The sequence below is a fragment of the Hydractinia symbiolongicarpus genome, chromosome 13 (assembly GCF_029227915.1).
Source record: "Hydractinia symbiolongicarpus strain clone_291-10 chromosome 13, HSymV2.1, whole genome shotgun sequence".
NCBI classification, from domain to species: domain Eukaryota; kingdom Metazoa; phylum Cnidaria; class Hydrozoa; order Anthoathecata; family Hydractiniidae; genus Hydractinia; species Hydractinia symbiolongicarpus.
The window spans coordinates 8,935,013-8,957,606 of NC_079887.1; the positions used below are offsets into that span (position 1 = coordinate 8,935,013).

The following is a 22,594-nucleotide window of genomic DNA, read 5'->3' on the forward strand; positions in this document are numbered from 1 at the left end:
TAATAATTTGGAAAAGGGTGACTAATGTCATCTTGTGTGGGCAAGTAGATGGCCAAAACCAAAGTTGGGTTAATTCTATATAGTTTTAAAACCAATGTCTTTAAAAAAACTTAAAGCTCTGATATCTCCATTACTTTTTTTCAAAAACACATGACACTATACTTTATATTTTAATCAGTGTTTCAAGCTTTATACGCTAGAGGTGATATTATTTAGTAGAGGCATGGTGAGTAACCATAAGTTTGAATTTTAAAACTTACCTTTAGAATGGATGCAGCACCATCTGTCATTGCTAGAGGGCACGAGTATAACCCACTTACAGGTGAAAATAAATACAATTTCGCTATTTGATAAATGCGGCTAGAAAGAGAATAATAGTTTTTTTCTTATTTAGGTATTTGTCATCAGGAGAGAAAGATATTGAAATAAAGGTTGCATAATCTGGCTTATCTTTAAATACTTGCAAATCACGAAATGTCCACTATAAGAATCAAGGAAATCTCATCCACAAAGTTTACAACTTTTTTTTATTTAAAAACACATTTCTATGAAGTATTTGTTTTCAAAAGCTTCATAGAAGTTTATTTAATGTGTTTTTAAATAATAATTAATTTTTGGTTTTTTTTAACATAAAAATTTATTTCTTAATCTATTAATGATACATAAGGGATCGTCTCAAAATGTTCGTATGTTTTTTTTGTATAATTATACGAACGCTACAAAGTACTTCGTTTCGTGTAACGCATGTCATACGAAGTGCTTCATTAAAAATAAAAAATGTAAACGAAGTTTATACGAACTTTTTTAATATATGATACGAAGTTAAACAAAGTTTTTTTATCGTACAAAATGAAATGATACGAACTTTGAACAAAGTAAATTGCTATACGATCCTGAAACGAACTTCAAAAGTACGTGCGTAATTCGCTTGCCCGAACCTTAAGATGACGCGACGTCTCACTTAAATAAGTGGCGTTGCAGCCACTTATTTAAATTTGTAAATGACGCCTGACTTTAATTCTTTGGGCAACATGTCTTTAAATCTGAAGAAGTTAGATAAGCTTTTGTGTTTTAGCAATGCCATCTAGGTTCGACTTAAAAACTACCTATCTCCAAGAGTTGGTTGTTTTATTGATAGATAAAAAGATATCACAATGATTACTGAGAAGTATTTATTACTATATCTAAACGGTATTACAACAGATAAAAATACCAATAAAGTCTGCGTGTGACAGAAACAGTTGTATCGCTACATACAATTCCAACTGCAAGTTGTGTTTATTATCTAATTTGTTTCTTTTATTTTGATATTAGTGTGTCTCAAAAATCTAGCTAAAACTTTTAGTGTACTCTGTACTTTTAATATACAAATTTTTATAAAAAATTAACCTTCTCTACCAATAAAAAGGAAAAGAAAACTTGTCTAAATGGAAATGTAGTTGATAAGAGTTATTTTTTTCAGGCACAAAGAAAAAAGAAACAAGCAAAAGCAAGGCAGAGTCAAAGGTTTCAATAGTATCCTACAAGTTATATCGTTTGCCAGACGCATTACCTAAGCCATGTCTTACGAAGGGGAAAGATTCACTGTCTGTTCAATGTTATTACAAAATAGATATGATATATCCTTCAAATTTATTCTTATATCAAATAATTGATTTACTAATGCATTTAATTTGTTTTCTCCTGTTCATGGACTCTTTCAAAAGGTTTAATAAATTTTGTACCCCATATTTCGTCAGCGCCGTCAGGTAGCTGATCTTTCATTTCAGTTTGCCTTTTTGTGTTCGTGTGTTATTCTGTCCGTCCCTAGTCAGCTTCCCGACCACCTTATTACCACCTACTTAATCCAAAGGCCGTTTTCCACTCATCAGCCAATCAGGATGCAGGAATCATAAGTTTCAAGAACCAAACGACATTTTAAAAGAAAGAAACTGATTTGATCAGATCTGAAATACAGCTAAAATATATATAAAACAAAATATATTTCCGGTTTTGGCTGTCCGACTGGTAGTACACTGAAGATCTAACTGGTTTTGTTGTTCGTTGACCATTTTCAAGACAAGTTATTCTACTTATCTATTTATTGTTTTATAGCTAGCTAGCTATTAGGTAGCTACCGTTAATGCATTTAAGTATCCAAAAACCTCAACAGGTTTCTAATTTTTGCCAGTCGCACTGCATATAATAAGCTAGCTAGCTATATACTAACTGAAATATAGCTAGTTAATGACCTACTAACTGCTAAAGCCGACATCAATAAAATGTTCGGTTCGTGTCATTTTTGCATATGAAAATGTGATGGGCGGGCAAAAAAATTTGCCATCTTCGTTTAGGGTAGGCATTCATATGCTCACATTGCCAAACTAAGCGTTGATTCAACGTTACTTTGAAAACCCCCACCTCCACCAGCACGCTCTGCCATCATGATGACGGAAGTACATTCTGACCAAATGTAGTTTGTTTGATGCTACATGGAAGGTTCCCCTCTCTTCCGCTCGTAAATAGACAAGATCCAGGCACTGTAAAATACGATCGTTTTATCAAATATATCTCTCCTGTATCGATTCGAGGTTAGGAGGATGGGGGTTGATCTTTTCGACGTTAATATCCATGGCAGAAAAAAATATCGCTTTGGGTCCAGAGACAGGAGAGATACATTCGATAAAACGATCGTATTTTACAGTTAAAATCGAAGTCGTCTGGCCAATTTCGCACCCTGATATTTGTGTAGCATGTTTTATGCATTTGTGATTATTTATTTTGTTTGTGAAACTGCTTTTAAAGCTCGTACTAGTGCACACAACTCTCTCTGTCATCTTGAATGAATACATTTTGATTCAGTAGACACTAATTCTCCATGCCTTCGTGCCCCTGTTGCCATAGATGTAAAAATTGCATAATATTGCACATCATCATCATCATTCTCGGCTTAACGTCCGTTTTCCATGCTAGCATGGGTTGGACAATATATATATATATATATATATTGTTTCCTGCAATTACAGCAGGAATAAATTGTGGCGGATTTTGCAACTTTAGAATCTAAAAGTGACCGATTCACAAAAATTAATTTCTGTCAAAATTTTGGCCTTTGGCGAAAATAATTCCATTTTTAAGATTTTAAATATTATTTGCCAATTTTGAGTTTTTGTCCCAATTTTCAAAGATGGTGGATATTTCAAAAACACAGTTTTTCATAGCCGATTTAAAATTTTGGTACTGGACCGTAGAATTTATCGGTAAAAATACATTATCAGCCATCAGACTTTTCGTCTGTCATATTTAAAATAATGAAGTTCTTGGTGAAAATCTGCTTCGCTCATAATGCAATGTAAAATGCATGTAAGTCATATTGAAGAAGAACTACTTTGTTCATCACTAACATACTGCCAAGCAGTGAGCGGGATTCGATCCGCGGTCCCCAGAACTGGGAGCCGCTTGGCAGTATGTTAGTGATGAACAAAGTAGTTCTTCTTCAATATAACTATTTTTTCTCTTTAATACGGTCTTGATATATTTAGTAGCATTATCCTCATAATTTACTTTATGGGGCATTAATTTGGATTGTAAAATGGAAAATGGAGCGTTTGATGGTCCCTAATTTTCGCAAATTTTCCTTCTTGCAAAAGTTTCTTCACTTTGCTTAAAAAATATTGTGTAATTTTTTTTCTTCTTTTCTTATAGGTCAAGCGAAAGAACAACGATTTACTTGGTTACTTGTTTACACATGTTTACTTTGTTACTATTTAATCTCTTGTCAGACTTGGACACTACCTTGATCTTACAATATAATTTTACATATATATAACTTATAGAATAGATTTTTTTTACAATAAAAAATAATATATATAAAATATATATATAGCTATCTAATTTTACTGTTCTACTTTGTTGTATTTTTACATATCGCATTGCTATTGGAACTTTTGGTTCAACCACTCAGCTCAGTTCAGATCTACTGTTTCTGAAGAAATTTTCTCGCTCTTATTAAGGCCAGCTCCATTCTGTTCAATTTTTGTGTAAATATTACTTTGGCTTTTCTAATGGCTAGTGACGTTTAGTCCAACCCTGGGCCTGTCAACCCAGATAAAATAGTAATGGGCTCATTTCATCAAGGTCATTCTAGATTTGGAGAATCAGCGGGTAGCCAATGCGTGTGCAATGCTTTGTGGGCCATCTGTTACCCTTCTATTGCGTCTGTGCGTTACTGGACTGAATGGGATCTTGATCGAATTTTGACACTAGGGAATGATCTTTACGCCAGCCTTTAGGTTACACCAGTCAATATCTTGCTTTAGACGAACTGCCCAATTCAATTGCAACTGAAAACGGGAATATTCAAATTGAAAAGTCAGATTCCTATTTATTTGAACTTTCGAGAAATAGTACTTCCTTTCTCCGTGCCCAGTAATATGCCAATGATCTCACGCTATCTCGCAGTGGAAACCAAGCATAAGAAGTGAGACAATATTTGAACTAATATCGTTATTCAGAGGAAAGTGGGTAAATTTTACTATCTTGAAGCGGAAGAAAATTTTCTTTTTTACTTTCGTGGATAAACAATTCTCACTCACACATTTAAAGTTCTCAGTCGCGCTGACCTAAAGGCCTAAAGGACTCTAGTTTTGTTTTAGGATCATTCTTATGTGCATACTGCAGAGGAAACCGTGTTTGACTTTTTGAAAGTGTTTTTGCTTACGCTACCATCGAAAGGTGTGGGGACATTTTTAAGCTTTGTCACAGGAGAAGACATTTATTCTGTAGAATTAATTTATGTAGATTTCAATAGCGAAGATCGAGAAGACTTCATGTTACCGTCTGCACAAACCTGCACTCGATCGCTACATCTTTCACGAAATTTCAAAAATTAATCATACGGTATGGTGGTGCATGTTTTATTTATAAATAATTCAAATTGAAAGAAAATTGGGAGAACTTTTTTTCAAAGGGGTTTATTAGTCTACTGTTGGCAGGGTAATTATTTTGCGGACACTCGTTTTCCATTTGGCAGCCGCTCATCGCCCTTTTTGTTTACTGTTTTGAAGATTTGTTATGTTGAATCTTCCTCACTGTTATAGCTATTCCATTTGTGGTTCATTACTTAGACAATTTCTTCATTTGTGGGAGGTCTGCAGCAGAAATTAATAGTTACATGGAATCCATTCAATCGATCTGCACTGAATTAGGTGTCCGTATTGCGGAGCACAAAACCACAGGACCCTCACAAACTTTAACCTATGTGAGCATTGAGGTTGACTCTCAGTGGAAAAGTACAGAGAGTTTCATGAATCTTTATTAGCTTGGTCTGGAAGGAAAAAGAGCACTAAATGGGAATTGCTTTCCTTGATTGGCTCACTATCTTTCACTGCCAAAGAAGTAAAGCCAGGCAGAATGTTCCTCCATATGTTGAATGATTTGTCTACCAGTTAAAAAACTATCACTTAAAACCACCAAAACTTTTCCAACTTGGATGGGCCTTTGGGTGGGTTGGTTAAATTTATTACTGCTCACTCAAGTTATTCCTTGTGCTTAATATTAGTATTAATGGGATCACAAAAGTGTTATTTAAAATCAAAAAAGTAAAGAGAAAGTAGCATAGTAATAGAAACGAAGATTGTGTGGAAAAAAACCTTTCAAAAAAGGCTTAATTTTGCAGAAAAAGGTAACACTCAACAAAAATTCTGTGCTATGATGAATATGCACAAACCTATGCCCCCCTCATCATTCGAGACTATGTTCAGTCTGCCAGGGAGTCAATGAACAAGGCAACCGAAGAAATCAGACAGAATGCACTTCAGGAAGAATACAATAATAATACTGGTGTGGACGCAGTGGTCAGTTTCGATAGATCTTGGCAACGACGCGGCTATGCATTGCACAATGGTGTTGTAACTGCAATTTAGTCTGGAATATGCACTGACTTTGAAGTCCTGAGTAAGAACTGTAAAAGTTACAGTAATTGGGATAGGAAAAATGATACACCAGATTACATTTGGACATACATGTGGAGAGATACCCACGATTGACCGATCAATCATACCGGAAGTTCTGGCTCAATGGCTCGAAAGTCAAGCGAACATGTCAAACATAGAAGAAATTCATTAAGAGCTATTAGAAAAGGTTTTGCTGACAAAAATACTGAAAAAGAAGGAAAAACTTATTCCAGTGGAGCTTTTTAAAGTATTTATGTGTTATTATATTTGTATAAAGTTTTTAACTTTGATTTTCTTAGTTTTGATTTTTACGTGTTTTCAAATTTTCTAATTGCACAAAATTTTTAGCATAGGTTTCGTCAAAATATTTCAAATGTGCTAAAATTAAAATATAAGTGTTATAAGCATGTTTCACCTAGTAAATTATAGGTAGGTTATTGGTTTCAAAGATTACAGAAAATAACTAAACATTTTGCCGCCAATTATGAGTGATTGTCAAATTTTTTTATAATTTAAGAGGTTCAGAACATTTGCCAACATATTGTTGGCACGCTGTCTAATTTTATCACTATTTGGATATTTCATAGTTTAGATATCTTTGTTAGAAGGAAGTATGGTTTTTGGGCCAAAAAACTGATTATTGTTTGCATAATTAATGACATGAAAATATTTTTTTGACAAAAATGTGTTTTATTAGTTATAACAATGTGTGTAAGGCCCATGAAAGGGCTGGAACAGATAAAATTTAATTATTTAAAAAAAGTCTTGTGTTAGAGGGTTATATACCACCCTAATTGTTTAAATTTACTTTTTTATTGCTGCTGTGGATTGCTGCTAACAATGTTAAGATATTCTGATTCCATTCTTGGCTAATGGCTGACCTTGACTACATATTTATGGACCGCAATCTGCAAGAAACCGATAGTGATATGCGTGTAAATGTTTATATATAATTCCATTCCAGTGCCCAGAATAGGGTGGTATTTGCCTTGCAAACTAATTTTGATTTGGCAAGTTGCCAATTTTTCTTGTACAATTTTAAGTTTTTTTAGGCATTTGCATTCTGCTGTCATTTTTATATTGCTATTTTAGTGCTTAAATTCATTCTATATTTTACTTACACAGGTAATGGGTTAGACAAAGAGAAGGAAAGGGAAAGGAGTAAAAGAAAAAAGTAGCCTTAAAAAAAGGAAAAGAGGATGAAACAGCAAAAACTGAAAAGCTTGCTCGTCTGGAACATGTTGCATTATTGAACGTGTAAAAACATGAATGCAATGCAATCTTATACCACAAGAAAAGAATTTGAAAAGATAATTATCCAAATTATCCGAATTAGTAAAACTTTAAAACACACATTTGTTGGCAGTGGTGACTTTGGTGCAGTTGAAAGGAATGATAATGCAGGCACTCTCAGGGGGAAAACTTTCTCCACTTCCTTGACATTTATGATTGGTAATGGAGCTGGTGGAGGAGTACTACAGCATGGTTACTTTTATTCTAAAAGTTTGCAAAGTGTCTTTGGAAATTAATCTCATGAGTATAATTTTACGGTTGCTTTTGCTACACAGACGTCGACCCTTTCATAACCCATAACTCTTAAAAGGCTTGTCCAAATTGTATCAAACTTGGCACACTTATGGTATGTCATGAAAGAAACAAAATAACAGCAATAAATTCTTGCTTATGTCAGCACCTTTTCTGTGACGGCATCAAAAGCTTGAAATTTGTCTAACATACCTGTATGTGCTTAAAATTCAATTACTTAAGTTCTAGAGCGAATTTTTACATTCTAAATAAAAGTTATTTAACATATTTTCTGGTTTTTGGATAGTAAGAATGAAAGGTACAAAATTGCCCAAAAATCCAATTTTTCTCAATTGTTGGGTTAAATCCAAAAAAATTGGGTACAGATAAGTCATGTGACAAAATTTCTCAGAAAGATTTCTGTGACAAAATAAAGTTGTCTTGGTAATCTTAAGTGCAATAGAAGTTGCAAAAGTGCTGGTGTTGGTCAAAATTATATGCATCAATACAGTACTAATTTTTCAATCTACTGCTAATTTTTAACTAGTTTTTAGGTCACACAGAACCAGTTAATATTATGATAGATGGCATAAAACATTGTCTATATTAGTTCAGTCAAAGCACCTGATGTGAATTGGACAACTTTTTGTACAAGAGCATAAACTATTTGGCATCACAATGGATTCAACATAATAAACTTCCACTTACAACAATTATCACAAATCGCCATATGTTATAAGGTTATCAAATCTATGCGAATGAGTACTGTATAAAGACTTCCTGTCATTTGTGACTACTGGTATTAAATCTTGACAAACTGCCCACCTAAAAAAATAAATTTAAGACACAATTGTTACAACTATTCTTTATATTAAAACTTCATTGTTCTACACAAACGAAAAAAATACCTGTAAGCAACATGTGTGGATGCATCGTTATTACAACTGTTTACAGCATTTTCATACAACAAACAACCTGGTGTAAAGAAAAAAAATTGTATTATTATTATTATTATTATTAAACATAAAATTGGGTTCCATATTGTACAATGGTTCTTCGCCCTAAAATCAAATAAAGAAATAGAAAGAATAAGTACATACAATTTAGATAAATTATCAATAAAAACGGATAAAATCAGAAGTGAAGAGTACATAGAAACTGACTTAAAATCGCGTTAATGTAGAATGAAAAGCGTACGAATACAAAGGCTGATATTGAAACCTGGAATAGAATGGAATATTGAAAAAGAAATCAAACAAGATTGGCAAAATAAAATCAAAAAGGAAGAGATTAGAATCAAATTGATAATGCACAAGCAAGAGCTTTGTCTCTATAAAATTGCTTTGCTTTGGAATAGAAACTATTTTTCTCTTTTATTTCTCTGACCGCCGAAGGAAGTTCATTATATATCTTCGCTTGGCTTTGGAAGGTTTTCGAGTCATTAGTGTGATCAATCATTGGACCTTGAGCATTAGATCGTAATGTTCTCCTGTGGCTGATGATTTTCAGTTTGAGGTAACCTGGCCAAAGCTCGTCGTTGATCGCACGATGCACCAGTTTAACAACATTAAAACCAATGTTTTCTCGAATTGTATAATAAATGTATCAAAAAGAAATAGTGATAACCCCTCCATGTTTTATATCAGCATAAAAACATGGCAACTGCCATCATTCTGAGCTGCGGGACATTTCAGTTATTACCAGAATGTGTAATAACTTTTTAGAAGAAATGGTAAGGGATGGTGGATTTAAGGATATAAAGTGTCTAAACGTCTAGTGTTTGCAAAAGTCTTATCGCAGGAAAGAAAAAGACCACATTTTTAGCAGATAAGATGTAGTGGTAGCGCATTTAACTTGTAGCCATAAAGTTGCAGGTTTAAGTCTTTACTCCAGCACACTTTGAATGCAGGTTCGCTAGTCCATTTTGAGACAACTCCTGACCATGACAAGGGTTGTGTGGGAGGAAAGCAAGGAAGAGCAATGCTATAGAGATCCCTGGTGAAAATGTAACATAGTTAACAGTCAAAGGAGAGAAAGAGCCAACCAAGGAGATGGAATCTTCATTTACTTTGAACTGATGTAACATACTTGTGTCTTACTCACCAATATAAATCCTTGATAATGAGTACGCAAAATCTCTGGCAGCTGATGATAAATATGCCTCATCTTTTCTATGAAATTCATTTGAAAAGTGCTGCATAGCATGGATGGCATTTGTCAAGACTTTATGGCTTTCTTGGAGAAGGTTATTGCTGTTGTGAGTTTTTGAAATTAATGTAAATGCGTCAGTAAACAAAGCCTTTAATGCCTAAAAAAATAGGTTATGAATATTTATAAGGTATACTTTTGTTTCGCATTTGTTAAGGCTAATCCACAGGATTTCATTTAGGAATAATCCTGAGTTTCAAGACTATTAATCCCAAAGACGTTTAAGTGATTATAATTTCAGACAAAACACTCTTTTGAAAAATAAATTTAAAAAAAAATCACACATTAAGTTAATCAAGTGAACCCACTTTTTAATTTCAGCATTCCTGCTGGAGTGGTTGGAAATAATTCTTGGTATGAACATAGCCAAACTCTTCTGTTAAGAATAATATCTTGTTGCGAGAAAAGAATTACCTCTCCCTCTGTCTTTGCAATAGATCTTAACACATCTAGGGATAATATGTTGGTAGTTCCTTCCCATATACTAAGAACCTATGAATAAAAATGTTTACTACATTGTTTAAAGCTTCTTGATACTTTTTATGATAGATTTAATTTGTGGCAAATATTTAAAGATTCCAGAAAAGAAATTTTCAAACCATCAAGATATTAAATATTACTTAAAATATCATGTTGCCAGATAGTAATAAATATTTCTTAAATATTAATGATAAAAGGATATTGACCCACTTGTGCATCTCTTAAAAAAACAGGTAGCCCGGTGTCCTCTAAGTATCCATGTCCACCAAAACTCTCTAAACCTTCCGATGCTGTCGAGACTGCCTAAACATAAAAGCACATATTCTTATTAAAAAAATTAAAGAATGGTAATACAGTAGTACCTCACGGTTAAACAATTTTGAACACATTTTTTTCCAGATTTTTAGGCAAAATCAAAATATTAATAACAAACTTTGGTTAGTCATGTGCCAAAACTGTGAAAAATAGATTGCTTTAATGGAAAAAAGAAAGGTGCAATTTGTACATTCTAACTAGCATCATTCATAATAAAAGTCACAATATTATGTTGACTGTTGGAAGTTCACAGAAATGTAATGGCTGGTTTTGAGGAAATTTAAATATCTAAGCTTACAGGAGTATAAAAACTAAATAACTATACACAGGGTTAAAGATATATGATTGTTTAAAGTTACTAGAAACCACTTGTGGTCTTGCGATAGAGCATTTACTTTCAGTGCAAAGTGTTGTGAGTTTAAACTCTGGTTTAGTCCTTCAAAAAAACTAAACAACATAATAAATCCAAAAAATTTAAACCGGGTCATTTTCAAAAGGTATCTCCCATATTTTCCAATTTTTTTGATGCAAAATTGTCTTTGACACAAGTTTCTTCATTGAGGTTCAAGCATTTGCTTTGCTTGCATGGCTTTTATAGCTCAGAAGAGACCTTTTTAATACACCAGGTCCTGCTTGGCAAGACCCCCGTTGGCAACAGTACCATCCAGTGTAAATGATTGTAATAATAATAATAATGATAATAATTTTTTTTACCTGCTTTGCAGTGTATAACTTAAGCAATGGTGTCAAAATCCGAAATACCAATCTTTCATAATCAGATGCTTTTTTGTTCTCCACTCTTCCGAGAAGTGATGAGACTTTCATCAACATAACAAAACCACCTTGTTGTTCAACCTATTAATTGGGTTAACTTATGTACTGAATTGAACAACATATCAAATCAAGATTTTCATTTTATCAAAGATCAGTTATCCAGTTATAGACTAGTCTCGATTAAGTCCAAACACTCTTTCAGAACTGGGAGAAAAGATGAGTAATGTTGAGATGAGTATACCTTAATCTAAAATTACATTTACTAATTTATTCTTTTAAACAGCACACTAGGAAGACGTGATCTTTAGTAATAGAAAATTTGGAATTTAAATTCGTTTAATTTAAAGCCTTTGTAAGTCTGCAAACAAATTTGAATCATTGTTATTTTTTATGTTTTTATGGTATTCTTTTAATAATGGCTTGTTTTAATGACCATACACTAACCAAATCATTGGATTTCTCATACTAACCGGTTTTTTGTACGAGTCAGTAATAAATTTACCTCCATTCTTGCTAATATTTGAACATGAACTGGATGGTTGCAAAGCTGTGTTCCAAATGCTGATCTTTTTCTTGCAAAATCTTTGCTTAAATTGAGTAACCTATAAAATAGAGGTAAGTTGCAGTGTAATTTTATAAAGTACTTTTTGATACCTTGATATTGATACTTAAATGAATTACATGTTTAAAAATTAGATATCATCAGTTGTGAACACTGTCATGGAATTTTGACAAATAACATTGAAAACCGGATTATTCTTGTGGAAAATTTTTCCTATTTTTTTAAAGGCTGTACCTCATTGGACTTAATAATAACAGGTTTTCGCATCGTACAACTTATCTACCAATATTTTAAATTTAAATATTAAAGGTTTTTTATATTTTTTTATAATTGTAATTATAACTCCTTAAAGAGAACCCGAGGTATAGAATGATATGATGGACTTATATTATAGAGCTTAAAATGTTGGTTAACAAGGATTTTAAAATTTTTTAAAATGCTCTTTTCATTCTCAAGATATTCACATTTAAAGAATTTCAGATTTAATTATGTTGCATAAATTATGTCATATTTAAGTAATAGCAAACTTTGACATTTTCTATCATTAGTAATTTTAGACTTGGATGTGCATTCAAACTTTATTAATGCATAGATATTATAAAAGTGAATTGATTAGCGTAAAATATTTTGCCAAAGTGACACTCGTCTGCTCGTCCCAGGCCTCTTACATTTTTTCTGAAGACTCAATAACTTGGGATCTGCATGTCGGTTTGCAATCAAGTTTTGTGAGTAAACATATTGCGCCTATACAAGCTTACCCATGTTGCAAACAAACAAGTGAACAATTAATTTTCCTCTTATTATCCATTTAAACGATTTCTAGCGACTCTAGAAAGTAAAAAAAAAGCAACCAACCTTCTCATGTTTGAGACAGCCATTACTGAATTGTGAATTCGAGTTATTGTCAACATGGGAGATATAGATGCAATGCCTCTTCCAATTTCCGATAACTAGAAAAAAGTATACATTTGCTTAAGACAACAAAAAATTTTTAAAGCTAAAATAGGTTTTAACTTCACTGCGTGTCATTGAATATTGCAAGTTTGACTGAATGTTTATAGATACCCACTTAATCTTTTTTAAATATCTCTCAGTCTTTTCAAACATGCAAAAATAATTGCTTACTTGATATGCAGTCGCACCATCCAATATTAGTTCAGCCGTAGGCATTTGTCTTGTGCCAAGTTTCTTTTTTAATTTCTGTGAAAATAGACATAAATTTAAATATCAAATCCACAGATGAAATTAGCACATATTGTAGTCTTATCATCAAACTCACCTCTATTCTGATACCATTTAAACTCTCATCCGCTTTTCTGGTTTCCAAATAAAACATTGTCAAACCTTTTGACCCCTAACAATAAATAAATAAAAATTGCATTCTTCTGGTCGGAATGTCATGTGGTACCAGTTTCAGATGAGGGAACACACAGACTTTTTATGGTAAAACTCTCACAGAAGCTTTGATTAAAAAACAACTACAATTATCTGAAGTAAAGTAAATCTAGTTTAGCATAAACAAATATTCTGTGAGAAATTTACCCACTGATTTTTGAAGAGGTTACCGCGTGAACAGCGTGTTTAATAATAGCTTCCTAAAAATGGGGACCTGTAATTGGTTCAAAAGTATCATAGGAACTGAAGAGGCTATCCTGGGTAAATAAATTCAATAATAATAATGTGATATTTGCCGACTGAGAGAATAAAAAAGATGGTTGCAGCTGGACACTGACACTATGAAAGCATCAAAGCTGGTTTTTAGTTAAATCACATCTTTCTTTTTGGATTGGACAGAGATTATTAGCAGCTACAAGATGTGTCAAGTGGAACTCTCAAATTAATTCCACTTAACATCACCCCACCTCCTTTTCCACCCAACCTCCTTTAGTAACTAAATGTTATTCATTTTCCAGGCTGTTTAAACCCTGCTGCCTTCTGCCACAGTTAATAGTATCAAACATTTGCTTCAACAATATAAAACAAACATACTTTTGTTATTCTCCCACTTTTATCAACGATTCTTGCTAATGTCAGACTCATGTTGGCATCTGTTGCTGATGTAAACCATTTATATCCATAAAGTTTATATGTGCCATCGGTTTGTGGCACAGCAAAGGTTTCGGTACCATTGCCTAAAATTTAAAAGTATGCAGTTTTTTGCAATCACAAGTCAGGTAACAACAGAATTGGCCAAATGCAGTGTGACCTGTTCTCCAGGTTGGCATCTGAAGAATCTGCAGGTTAGTCTGGTGACTTATAAAATTATAAGTTTTTCCCCCAAAAAGCAATTGTTAATTTGCGAATATCAAGTTTAAAATCAGTGGTTTGTATTTACTTTCACCATTCTTATTGCAAAATAATTTGGTGCATCCTCATTGGACTTAACTGCCAAAAAATAATTTATATGCATGGAGTATGATAGTTTGTAATAATTTTTAATCAATTTAACTCTCAGAGAAATATCTTAGCAAACATTTTCTAGACAAATCTTTGATTCACTCCTTTAAAATCAACATACCTACATCAGAACCTCCTTGTTTTTCTGTCATCCATTGACCAGATGTCCAAAAAACATTAGAATCGTTAGAAGTCAGATTGTCAAAAGCAGTAATAAAAGGTTCTCTTGATTCTTTCTGAAAGGTAAAACACTCAGAGATATAGTTCATGACGTGAGGGGTATTAAGTGTAACTTCTAAGTCCAAATTCTTAGGAACCAATCAAAGATTTTGAAAAAATCTACAAGTTCCTAGACCACTTTTAAAGCTTTTTCATATGAAATTAACTTGTTTTTGCACGAGGTAAGCTTTAGCCCTTTGCAAGGCACTTTTAAGTTTAAGAGCTAATAATTTGGAAAAGGGTGACTAATGTCATCTTGTGTGGGCAAGTAGATGGCCAAAACCAAAGTTGGGTTAATTCTATATAGTTTTAAAACCAATGTCTTTAAAAAAACTTAAAGCTCTGATATCTCCATTACTTTTTTTCAAAAACACATGACACTATACTTTATATTTTAATCAGTGTTTCAAGCTTTATACGCTAGAGGTGATATTATTTAGTAGAGGCATGGTGAGTAACCATAAGTTTGAATTTTAAAACTTACCTTTAGAATGGATGCAGCACCATCTGTCATTGCTAGAGGGCACGAGTATAACCCACTTACAGGTGAAAATAAATACAATTTCGCTATTTGATAAATGCGGCTAGAAAGAGAATAATAGTTTTTTTCTTATTTAGGTATTTGTCATCAGGAGAGAAAGATATTGAAATAAAGGTTGCATAATCTGGCTTATCTTTAAATACTTGCAAATCACGAAATGTCCACTATAAGAATCAAGGAAATCTCATCCACAAAGTTTACAACTTTTTTTTATTTAAAAACACATTTCTATGAAGTATTTGTTTTCAAAAGCTTCATAGAAGTTTATTTAATGTGTTTTTAAATAATAATTAATTTTTGGTTTTTTTTAACATAAAAATTTATTTCTTAATCTATTAATGATACATAAGGGATCGTCTCAAAATGTTCGTATGTTTTTTTTGTATAATTATACGAACGCTACAAAGTACTTCGTTTCGTGTAACGCATGTCATACGAAGTGCTTCATTAAAAATAAAAAATGTAAACGAAGTTTATACGAACTTTTTTAATATATGATACGAAGTTAAACAAAGTTTTTTTATCGTACAAAATGAAATGATACGAACTTTGAACAAAGTAAATTGCTATACGATCCTGAAACGAACTTCAAAAGTACGTGCGTAATTGCGCATAATTATTTCAATAAGAAACCAGAAACAAAAGAATTTAACGATTTTTTTAAAAGACGAAAAAGAAATGATACGAACTTTAAACGAAACCAGAAATAAAAAAAGTAAAATATACGAGGTCGACTTCTTTGAAAAGACTAGTAAAATTGCATATTTATAGGTTCAATCTACACAATCTAAGGCGATCTTTTCGCTTTAAACGATCCTGTTTTCATGATTTTTTAACGATCTACGGCGATCTTTTCGTTTTCTACGATCCCGTTTTCATAATTTTTAAACAATCTAAGATGATCTTTCCGTTTTCTACAAACCTGTTTTCATGATTTTTAAACGATCTACGGCGATCTTTTAGTTTTATACGATCCCGTTTTCATGAATTTTAAACGTTCCACAGCGATCTTTTCGCTTTCTACGATCCTGTTTTCATGATTTTTAAACGATCTACGGAGATGCTTTTGCTTTCTACGATGCCGTGGAGACGATCCATAAAGACCTTAGATAATAAATTCAATTAAAATAAACGAAGTTAGTATAACGAAACGAACTTTATAATTGTTGAAAAAATTTCAATATAAAACTATAGATAATAGTCCAATTATAATAAACGAACCTCGTATAAGCAAATTTTTATATGAACTTCTTTAAAAATGATACGAACTACATACAAACTTTATTTTAAATGATACGAACTTTATACAAACTTGTAATTTTGATGATACGAAAAAGTTCGTATTAAAAATAAAATGATACGAAAGATTTAATAAATCGATACGAAGTTTTTTATACAAATTATACGAACTACGTACGAAGATTTTGAGACGGTCCCTAAATACTAATAAAAGTAGTCCTTATAGATGCTGTTATAGATGTTAATTGGAAAAAAAACACTTATTTACGACATTGCAACAGATAAAATGTATTATATCCATACAAAGTTTAAAATTATTATCCTCTTACTTCCTTTTATTTGGTTTTTGTTAAAAATAATGACATTTACAAAGTTTCAAATATATGCAAGTCTGGAGGAAGTATACAACTAGCCTGGAATGTGTGTACATACCTCCATTCCTCATAATTATTGTCATATGGAATGGATATCAATTTCTCTTTAGCTGCGATATCATGAAGGGATTTCCAGGACGGATGCATAATAATGTTGTCCACTCGTTTTCCCCAAGCATCGTATTGTTCCAAAACTGGTTCATTACAACATACATTATTATGATGAGCCAGAATTTCACCTGATACAGATTCTCCGAAATTTTGTAGATCCACCTCAATATCATTAAATACCTGAGAGGTGGAGACAGGTGTTAAGTGCCAAGTCATTTTTAAATAAAGTACAACAGTCATCACCAACATAGTCTTCATCATTTTTAGCTTAACGTCTACTTTCAATGTTAGCATGGTTTAGACAAGCATACAATAATTTTGCTAAACGCTTTACTGACCAATTTCTTTTAATGAAAACATTAAAAATAATATCACAGCACTTAGGATAATAGGATAATAGAACAGTATTGCAAACATTAATTTTTGAAATGTTCAACATATAAAGAATAGAAAGCTGGAAAAAAGTTTCCAACTTTTCTTTTTATCTAGTGAAGATTAAACTTACGGACGTTTATATATTCTGCCGTTTTTTAACATGCCAATTGAGAATCTCTCGCAACACCAAAATGAGAAATAGTAATTTTGTAAGCAAGAGTCAATGAATATCGAAGACCCTGTGGAGGTGCATAAAGCTCAAGATGAAAAATACCCACATATCTTTTTGCATATTCATACATAAAATAGAACTGCTAAAGGCATATATTGCGATAAAATAAATGTAATTTTTACGTTCTTATTTAAAAAATATGTTTATATGTTTTTTCATCAATTGTGCCTTCTTACCGTATTTTCCGGTATATAACCCGCACATCGTATAACCCGCAGCTCAGCTTTTTTAGGGATTTATGAACAAGATGCTATCAGATAGCCCGCACCTTCGTATAACCCGCATAAAATTTCAATCAATGTGTTTTACCAACCCGCACCTTTGCATCATGTTAAGAAAAATAATCAGCGTATTTTTACTTACCCTAATCATTTTATACTGTGTGTGTGTTCTGTTTTTTCAAGCTGGAGACAAGTGGGGGACGTTTAAACTCGTGAACCCCAAACACGAGAACCAAGTTTCTGAACTAGCGACTCTCCTATTCTTAACTTCCCTGTCTCCGATTGGCGAAGTAATAATGAATTAAAATTAATTTGACAAGTCAATCTTCTGCTAATGCCGGCAGTACCAAATCGGACAATGCTGTTTTCTTTTAATTTTTAAACATTAGTTTCAGCCCATAATAACTCTTCCTGCTATTGAACAAACAAACAAATAAAAAACCATTCTATCAGGTTATAAACCTAAAGTAAAATTTCTGTTAAGTTTTTTTGGCATAAAAATAAACAACAGCGATGTGCGGAACATTCTTTTCTAATGTTTATAGAATTTTTTTATCTATTTATATCTCAGCAATCACAGTGTGCATGATAAAATGAATGGCGGCAATAAGGAGGAGATAGTTGCGTGTGTCTAATTAATTGTATTTTATATTTATTTTTCATAATTTCACCTGTTGCTCACCCTCGAAGGTAGCGAAGATAAAAAAGAAAATTATTATTCATACTTTAATTTTAACATTTTTCAAAATTCTTAACAGGAATTAATAATTAAGTCCTGGGCACTAGATTGTGAAATACGTGTCAATTAAACCTAAAACTGATACCTGCTATATTGCTTTATTACCAATAGCAAACCATTTCAATGTGCTCAATGTAATTGCAAAGATATAAATAGATTAGAACTACATTCAACACAAAAGAAAAATGATCTCCAGAATTGTGTTTCAGAGAGAGCTCGTAACATTAACAATGGCAAGCAATAGAAAGTTAAAGAAAGCAATTTCACTGTGTAAAAAAAAAATTAAATCACGTAGTTGAAGTAAGATTACGTAGATATAGGATCGCGCATGCAGTTATATTAATGTACGCATTTTATCCCGTGGGTACTATTTTCTTCATTAAATGTATAAACTTTAAGTTTCACAATAAATGACAGAAAATATAAAACTTATTACATAACCCGCACCACAATATAACCCGCACCAACGATGGAAGTTGTAAAAATCAACTTATAACCCGGTTATATACCGGAAAATACGGTAATTATCTACCTCTTTGTTTTCACATCTGCTTTAATTAAAAAGCTTTAATTAAAAAATGTACATGTTCAATATCACTCGTTCAGCCACTCATTATAAGAAATGGTAAGCAACAAACTAGTGCTGCTTAAATCAAAGCAACTGCCTAAATTACAAGCACAATATTTTTTCTAAAACAAAAGGTTAGCAGTAAAAAATACTTACATCAGCAGGAAGCAATTTCTTTAAAACACTTTTCAGCAAATGATCCCCTGTGAATTGATTTCCCACTTCTGGTTTGTCTTGAAAGAATGAGCCAGTGCAGCTTCCAGAGAAAAGAGAAGTATTTGCATCCGATTTTTTTGACATTGCAGTGGAAAATCGTTTCATCCATTGAGAATACAAATTCCATTTTCGAAGTTGATTTAAAGCAGAAAACTTTTTAATTTGTAACATATTTTAACTGTAATTTATATGACGTATTAAAACAAACATTGTAGTACAAATTAATAACATTACAGTTTCAGGAGAGGACTTTACATGTATATACCATATTTTTGGAACTGTAAGTAAACCTATCAGAAAATTAAATGCATTATATATAACAAAAACATTAATAAAAAAAAATTAAAACAATTTAAATATAAGAAGATGATCCGATGGTTACCCACATGTAATCATTACGCAGATACTTAGAGGACGATTTTTGCTTTTGAAAACATCTGAAATATACAGAAATAAACAAAACAATAAATACTACAATGTTAGCCCTAGAACCTCAAATATGACAAACCAATTTAATAAAAACCACAAAAAAATCCAAGTCTCTTGAAGTACTTTGCAAATCTCTATTTTTAAATTTGTGACTACCGCATTATGCATGCTCAAAAGTACAATCAAAATATGACCAGCCATTGGCTATTCATAAAACCGTGGGTGTATATTTTCTGGGGCAGTGGTAGTCACCAAAACTATGCAAAACAAATTGTGACGATAATGAATGTTACTAATTTAATCATTACACATGATTTAAATGTTTAAGAAAAGCTGTTCCAATGCTTACAATAAAAAAATACCTCCTTACTTATAATAGCCCTGTGTACAAGGTTGACAAGATCATACCCATATGTACATCTATATAATAATACGCTAGGTGTGTCTGTGACAGGCAAAGTAGATGTCTTCATTTTTCTTTGATGTTGCTGAAAAATGCATGTCTATTATGTTAAATTTTCTGATGTTAGGCGCGACGTCAATAATAATACTTTACGTCAATATCCTATATTAAATTGATAAAGCCATAACAATGCACCTAAAACTTTAAGGCAAAATAACTTGGAAACAAAGTGGCGACATCAAAAATTTTTCACAGCGTGGGTAACTAGGGACCACCTGGGACTAATGTGGGTAAGTTTCCCAAACCTGGATCCCCGAATCTGTTTCGAAATGAATGGGTTGATGACGTCATCAAAAAAATTTCAAACCCTAATACCTCTGCAACCATTTGTCAAAAGTACATGATCCTATACATTTTCTTGATCAGTACTTCAAGATCTATACGATGAAGGCAATGTGTATACAATTTTCTAAAAAAAGAATTTTGGTTTAGATGGGCCATTGCTGACGTCAGCGAAATTTTTAAACCCTTATATGTCATTATCTACTCATCACAAGCACATGATCATATACATTTTCTTGATCAGCAGTTTAAGCTCTACACAATAGAGGCAGCATGGAAACAAGGTTCCATTTTTTGGGGGGATGGGTTGCTGACGTCATCAAAATTCAAATGACGCTTCTTTTTCATTTTTATCCTGCCTCAGTGGATTTTTCCACGGGCTTTATCGACTAGTATTTTAATATTTCTAATAATTCTAAGTACCCTTCCACAATATCATTATGTCACCTTTGAGCAAAAAATTGTAGATTGTGGGTGTCACGCATGATACACGATACACAATTTGAGTATCTTCTTCGCTTCTTCAGGCCTTGTTATGAATTAAAGACTTTGCAACCAACAAAGTCTTTTTGTAATATTAAAGCGTAAAGTCTAGAATTTGGCGGAGAACATGGCAGCAACATTGAAGAAATATTTTTTCAATAAAATAGGGACCTAAAAAAGATTTGCCAACAAGGTGATTAAGCATAATATAATCAAGATCTGAGTAGCATCCATGTCCTTTGCAGGCACACAAGACTTATCTTTCTCGCAACATGTAAGATCAGTCCTACAGTTAGAAACCACTCCCAGTCCATTATGCGTCATATTAGGTGCGCGGTCGCGAGCGCGCACCTTGGCACGCTCCTAAAATGTGTTAGATGAGTGAAAAATAACTCGGCTAAAATATAAATTTATTTCTTAGGTGCGTGAACAATCACGCTCCTAATTAAAACTGTTGCGAGTAATAATTCTTAGAAATCACATCACGGAAAGAAAAAAGAAAAAAAATGCGAGACTGCAAAATTTTTCTTTTAAATAAGGTCATGCGATGTCTAGAATATTAAAGAAGAAAAAGATTTGCGTGTTCGAAAGTAAATCAGGAAAACTCATTGATCACTTTTTGAATGAACAGGTAAAACCCATTGATCATTTTTTTGAATAAAAAGGTAAAAACGGTAAAACTTCTTTCAAAAGAAAAAGAAGCAGAAATAAATTTCTTAGAGTACAGAATTGCGAGTAGCGTGGAGAGATGGCAACTGTAAAGGGAAATAGTTTGGCCTTAAAAACCTTTTTAAATTATGATGTGTCAGATGTAATTGGCTATAAAACCATTGAAAAAGACGGCACAAAAGTTGTTAATTTTGTGTGGTGTAAGATCTGTGCCAAATTTAAAAAGCAGATACAAAATTGTTCTACGATAAAAGGGACAGCAAAAACCACAATCCAGGCATATATTGAAGGAACAAGTTTTGTGACGAAGTATCAGGTATGCATTATTTCTTTATTGGTATGATTAAACAAGGACAGTCAAGCACCGTTCTTCGTGGTTATAGTTTCTGACCTAATTAAATAAATGTTCGGATAATACAGTGGCAAAAGTCTGACTGAAACTAGTGGTACTCTTACCGAACTTTTCGTTGTTGAAAAATGGGGATAAACACGAAAGGAAAGTCAGTCAGACTTTTGGTCCTTGTCTAAAGCCCAATTAAAATCTTTTCTCTTTGAACATTATTTTAGTAACTATGTATAATTATGCTTTTTCTGCATCCAACATTAAAATACCACTCTATTACTATCAATACCATGACTCCTAAGGGTACGTATTGCTATCACCAATCCTTCCCTGTACTGTGTCAATCTCCTGCTGAATCGTTGGTTCCTGTTGATTTATTGAAAATCCCATCGCTTTCCATATAGGCTTTGTAGCCCTGCTAATTCTATGGTTTTCCCTATGGTTTTCTCTGTGTCGATGTTCTGCCTAATCTTAGGCCACCGTCGAAAATATGTTTGGCGTCATTTGTAATTACAAAAGTGAGTCGTTCGGTCGGTCGGATAAAAACTTTTCCCAAAAATTAAAAAAATAATATATTTCGCAGCCCTATTTTGTTATTCATTTTTAATGTACGCCAGCTGTATTTTTAGCCTCTGTTTCAATGTTGTTCCCATGGTTTTCACTTGTATTGCCGTATAAATGCAAAGCATGAAAATATAGCACTGAGTAGCGCAGCGCAGTCCCCTATCCAAATATCATTCTGACGTAAAAACCGTAATTCGAAGACCTCTTAAAAGGTAAATGGTGGATTTTGTTGTGTGTCGAAGATTGTTTGGTTCATTTTTTACAAATTTACTGACTCCCCGACTTGACTTTCGCCTTTCAAAGTGAGTCAGTCGGGTGACGCTAACCAATTAT

The 22,594-nt window shown here is 32.7% G+C and overlaps 2 protein-coding genes across 6 annotated transcripts in view; both read right to left on the reverse strand.

Moving 5' to 3' along the window:
• LOC130623050 (acyl-CoA dehydrogenase family member 11-like) overlaps positions 1-2,342 on the reverse strand; it is a 67,764-nt gene extending 65,422 nt beyond the window's left edge. The window contains exons 1-4 of the mRNA XM_057438554.1: positions 2,240-2,342; positions 1,569-1,683; positions 1,107-1,184; positions 261-360 (exon numbers count right to left, since the gene is read on the reverse strand). Coding sequence (XP_057294537.1) covers positions 261-360; positions 1,107-1,184; positions 1,569-1,683; positions 2,240-2,342 — 396 coding nt within the window. The remainder of the gene's footprint in view (positions 1-260; positions 361-1,106; positions 1,185-1,568; positions 1,684-2,239) is intronic.
• Positions 261-19,773, reverse strand: LOC130623407 (acyl-CoA dehydrogenase family member 11-like). Of its 5 annotated transcripts, none has more exons than XM_057438888.1 (16): positions 18,969-19,773; positions 16,625-16,857; positions 14,897-14,996; positions 14,315-14,429; positions 13,786-13,928; positions 13,076-13,150; positions 12,922-12,996; positions 12,652-12,746; positions 11,737-11,836; positions 11,175-11,315; positions 10,356-10,448; positions 10,080-10,157; positions 9,561-9,765; positions 8,366-8,432; positions 8,166-8,282; positions 261-360 (listed from the first exon to the last, which is right to left on the reverse strand). In XM_057438888.1, the coding sequence occupies exons 1-15, from the start codon at positions 19,197-19,199 to the stop codon at positions 8,174-8,176; spliced, it is 1,860 nt and encodes a 619-aa protein (XP_057294871.1). In that variant the 5' UTR covers positions 19,200-19,773; the 3' UTR covers positions 261-360; positions 8,166-8,173. The 5 variants fall into 5 exon arrangements, with proteins under 5 accessions (XP_057294871.1, XP_057294870.1, XP_057294874.1 ...); XM_057438889.1 differs by lacking the exon at positions 261-360 and adding an exon at positions 3,433-4,322; XM_057438887.1 differs by lacking the exon at positions 261-360 and having other exon boundaries at positions 922-8,282.
• Positions 19,774-22,594: the final 2,821 nt, after the last annotated feature.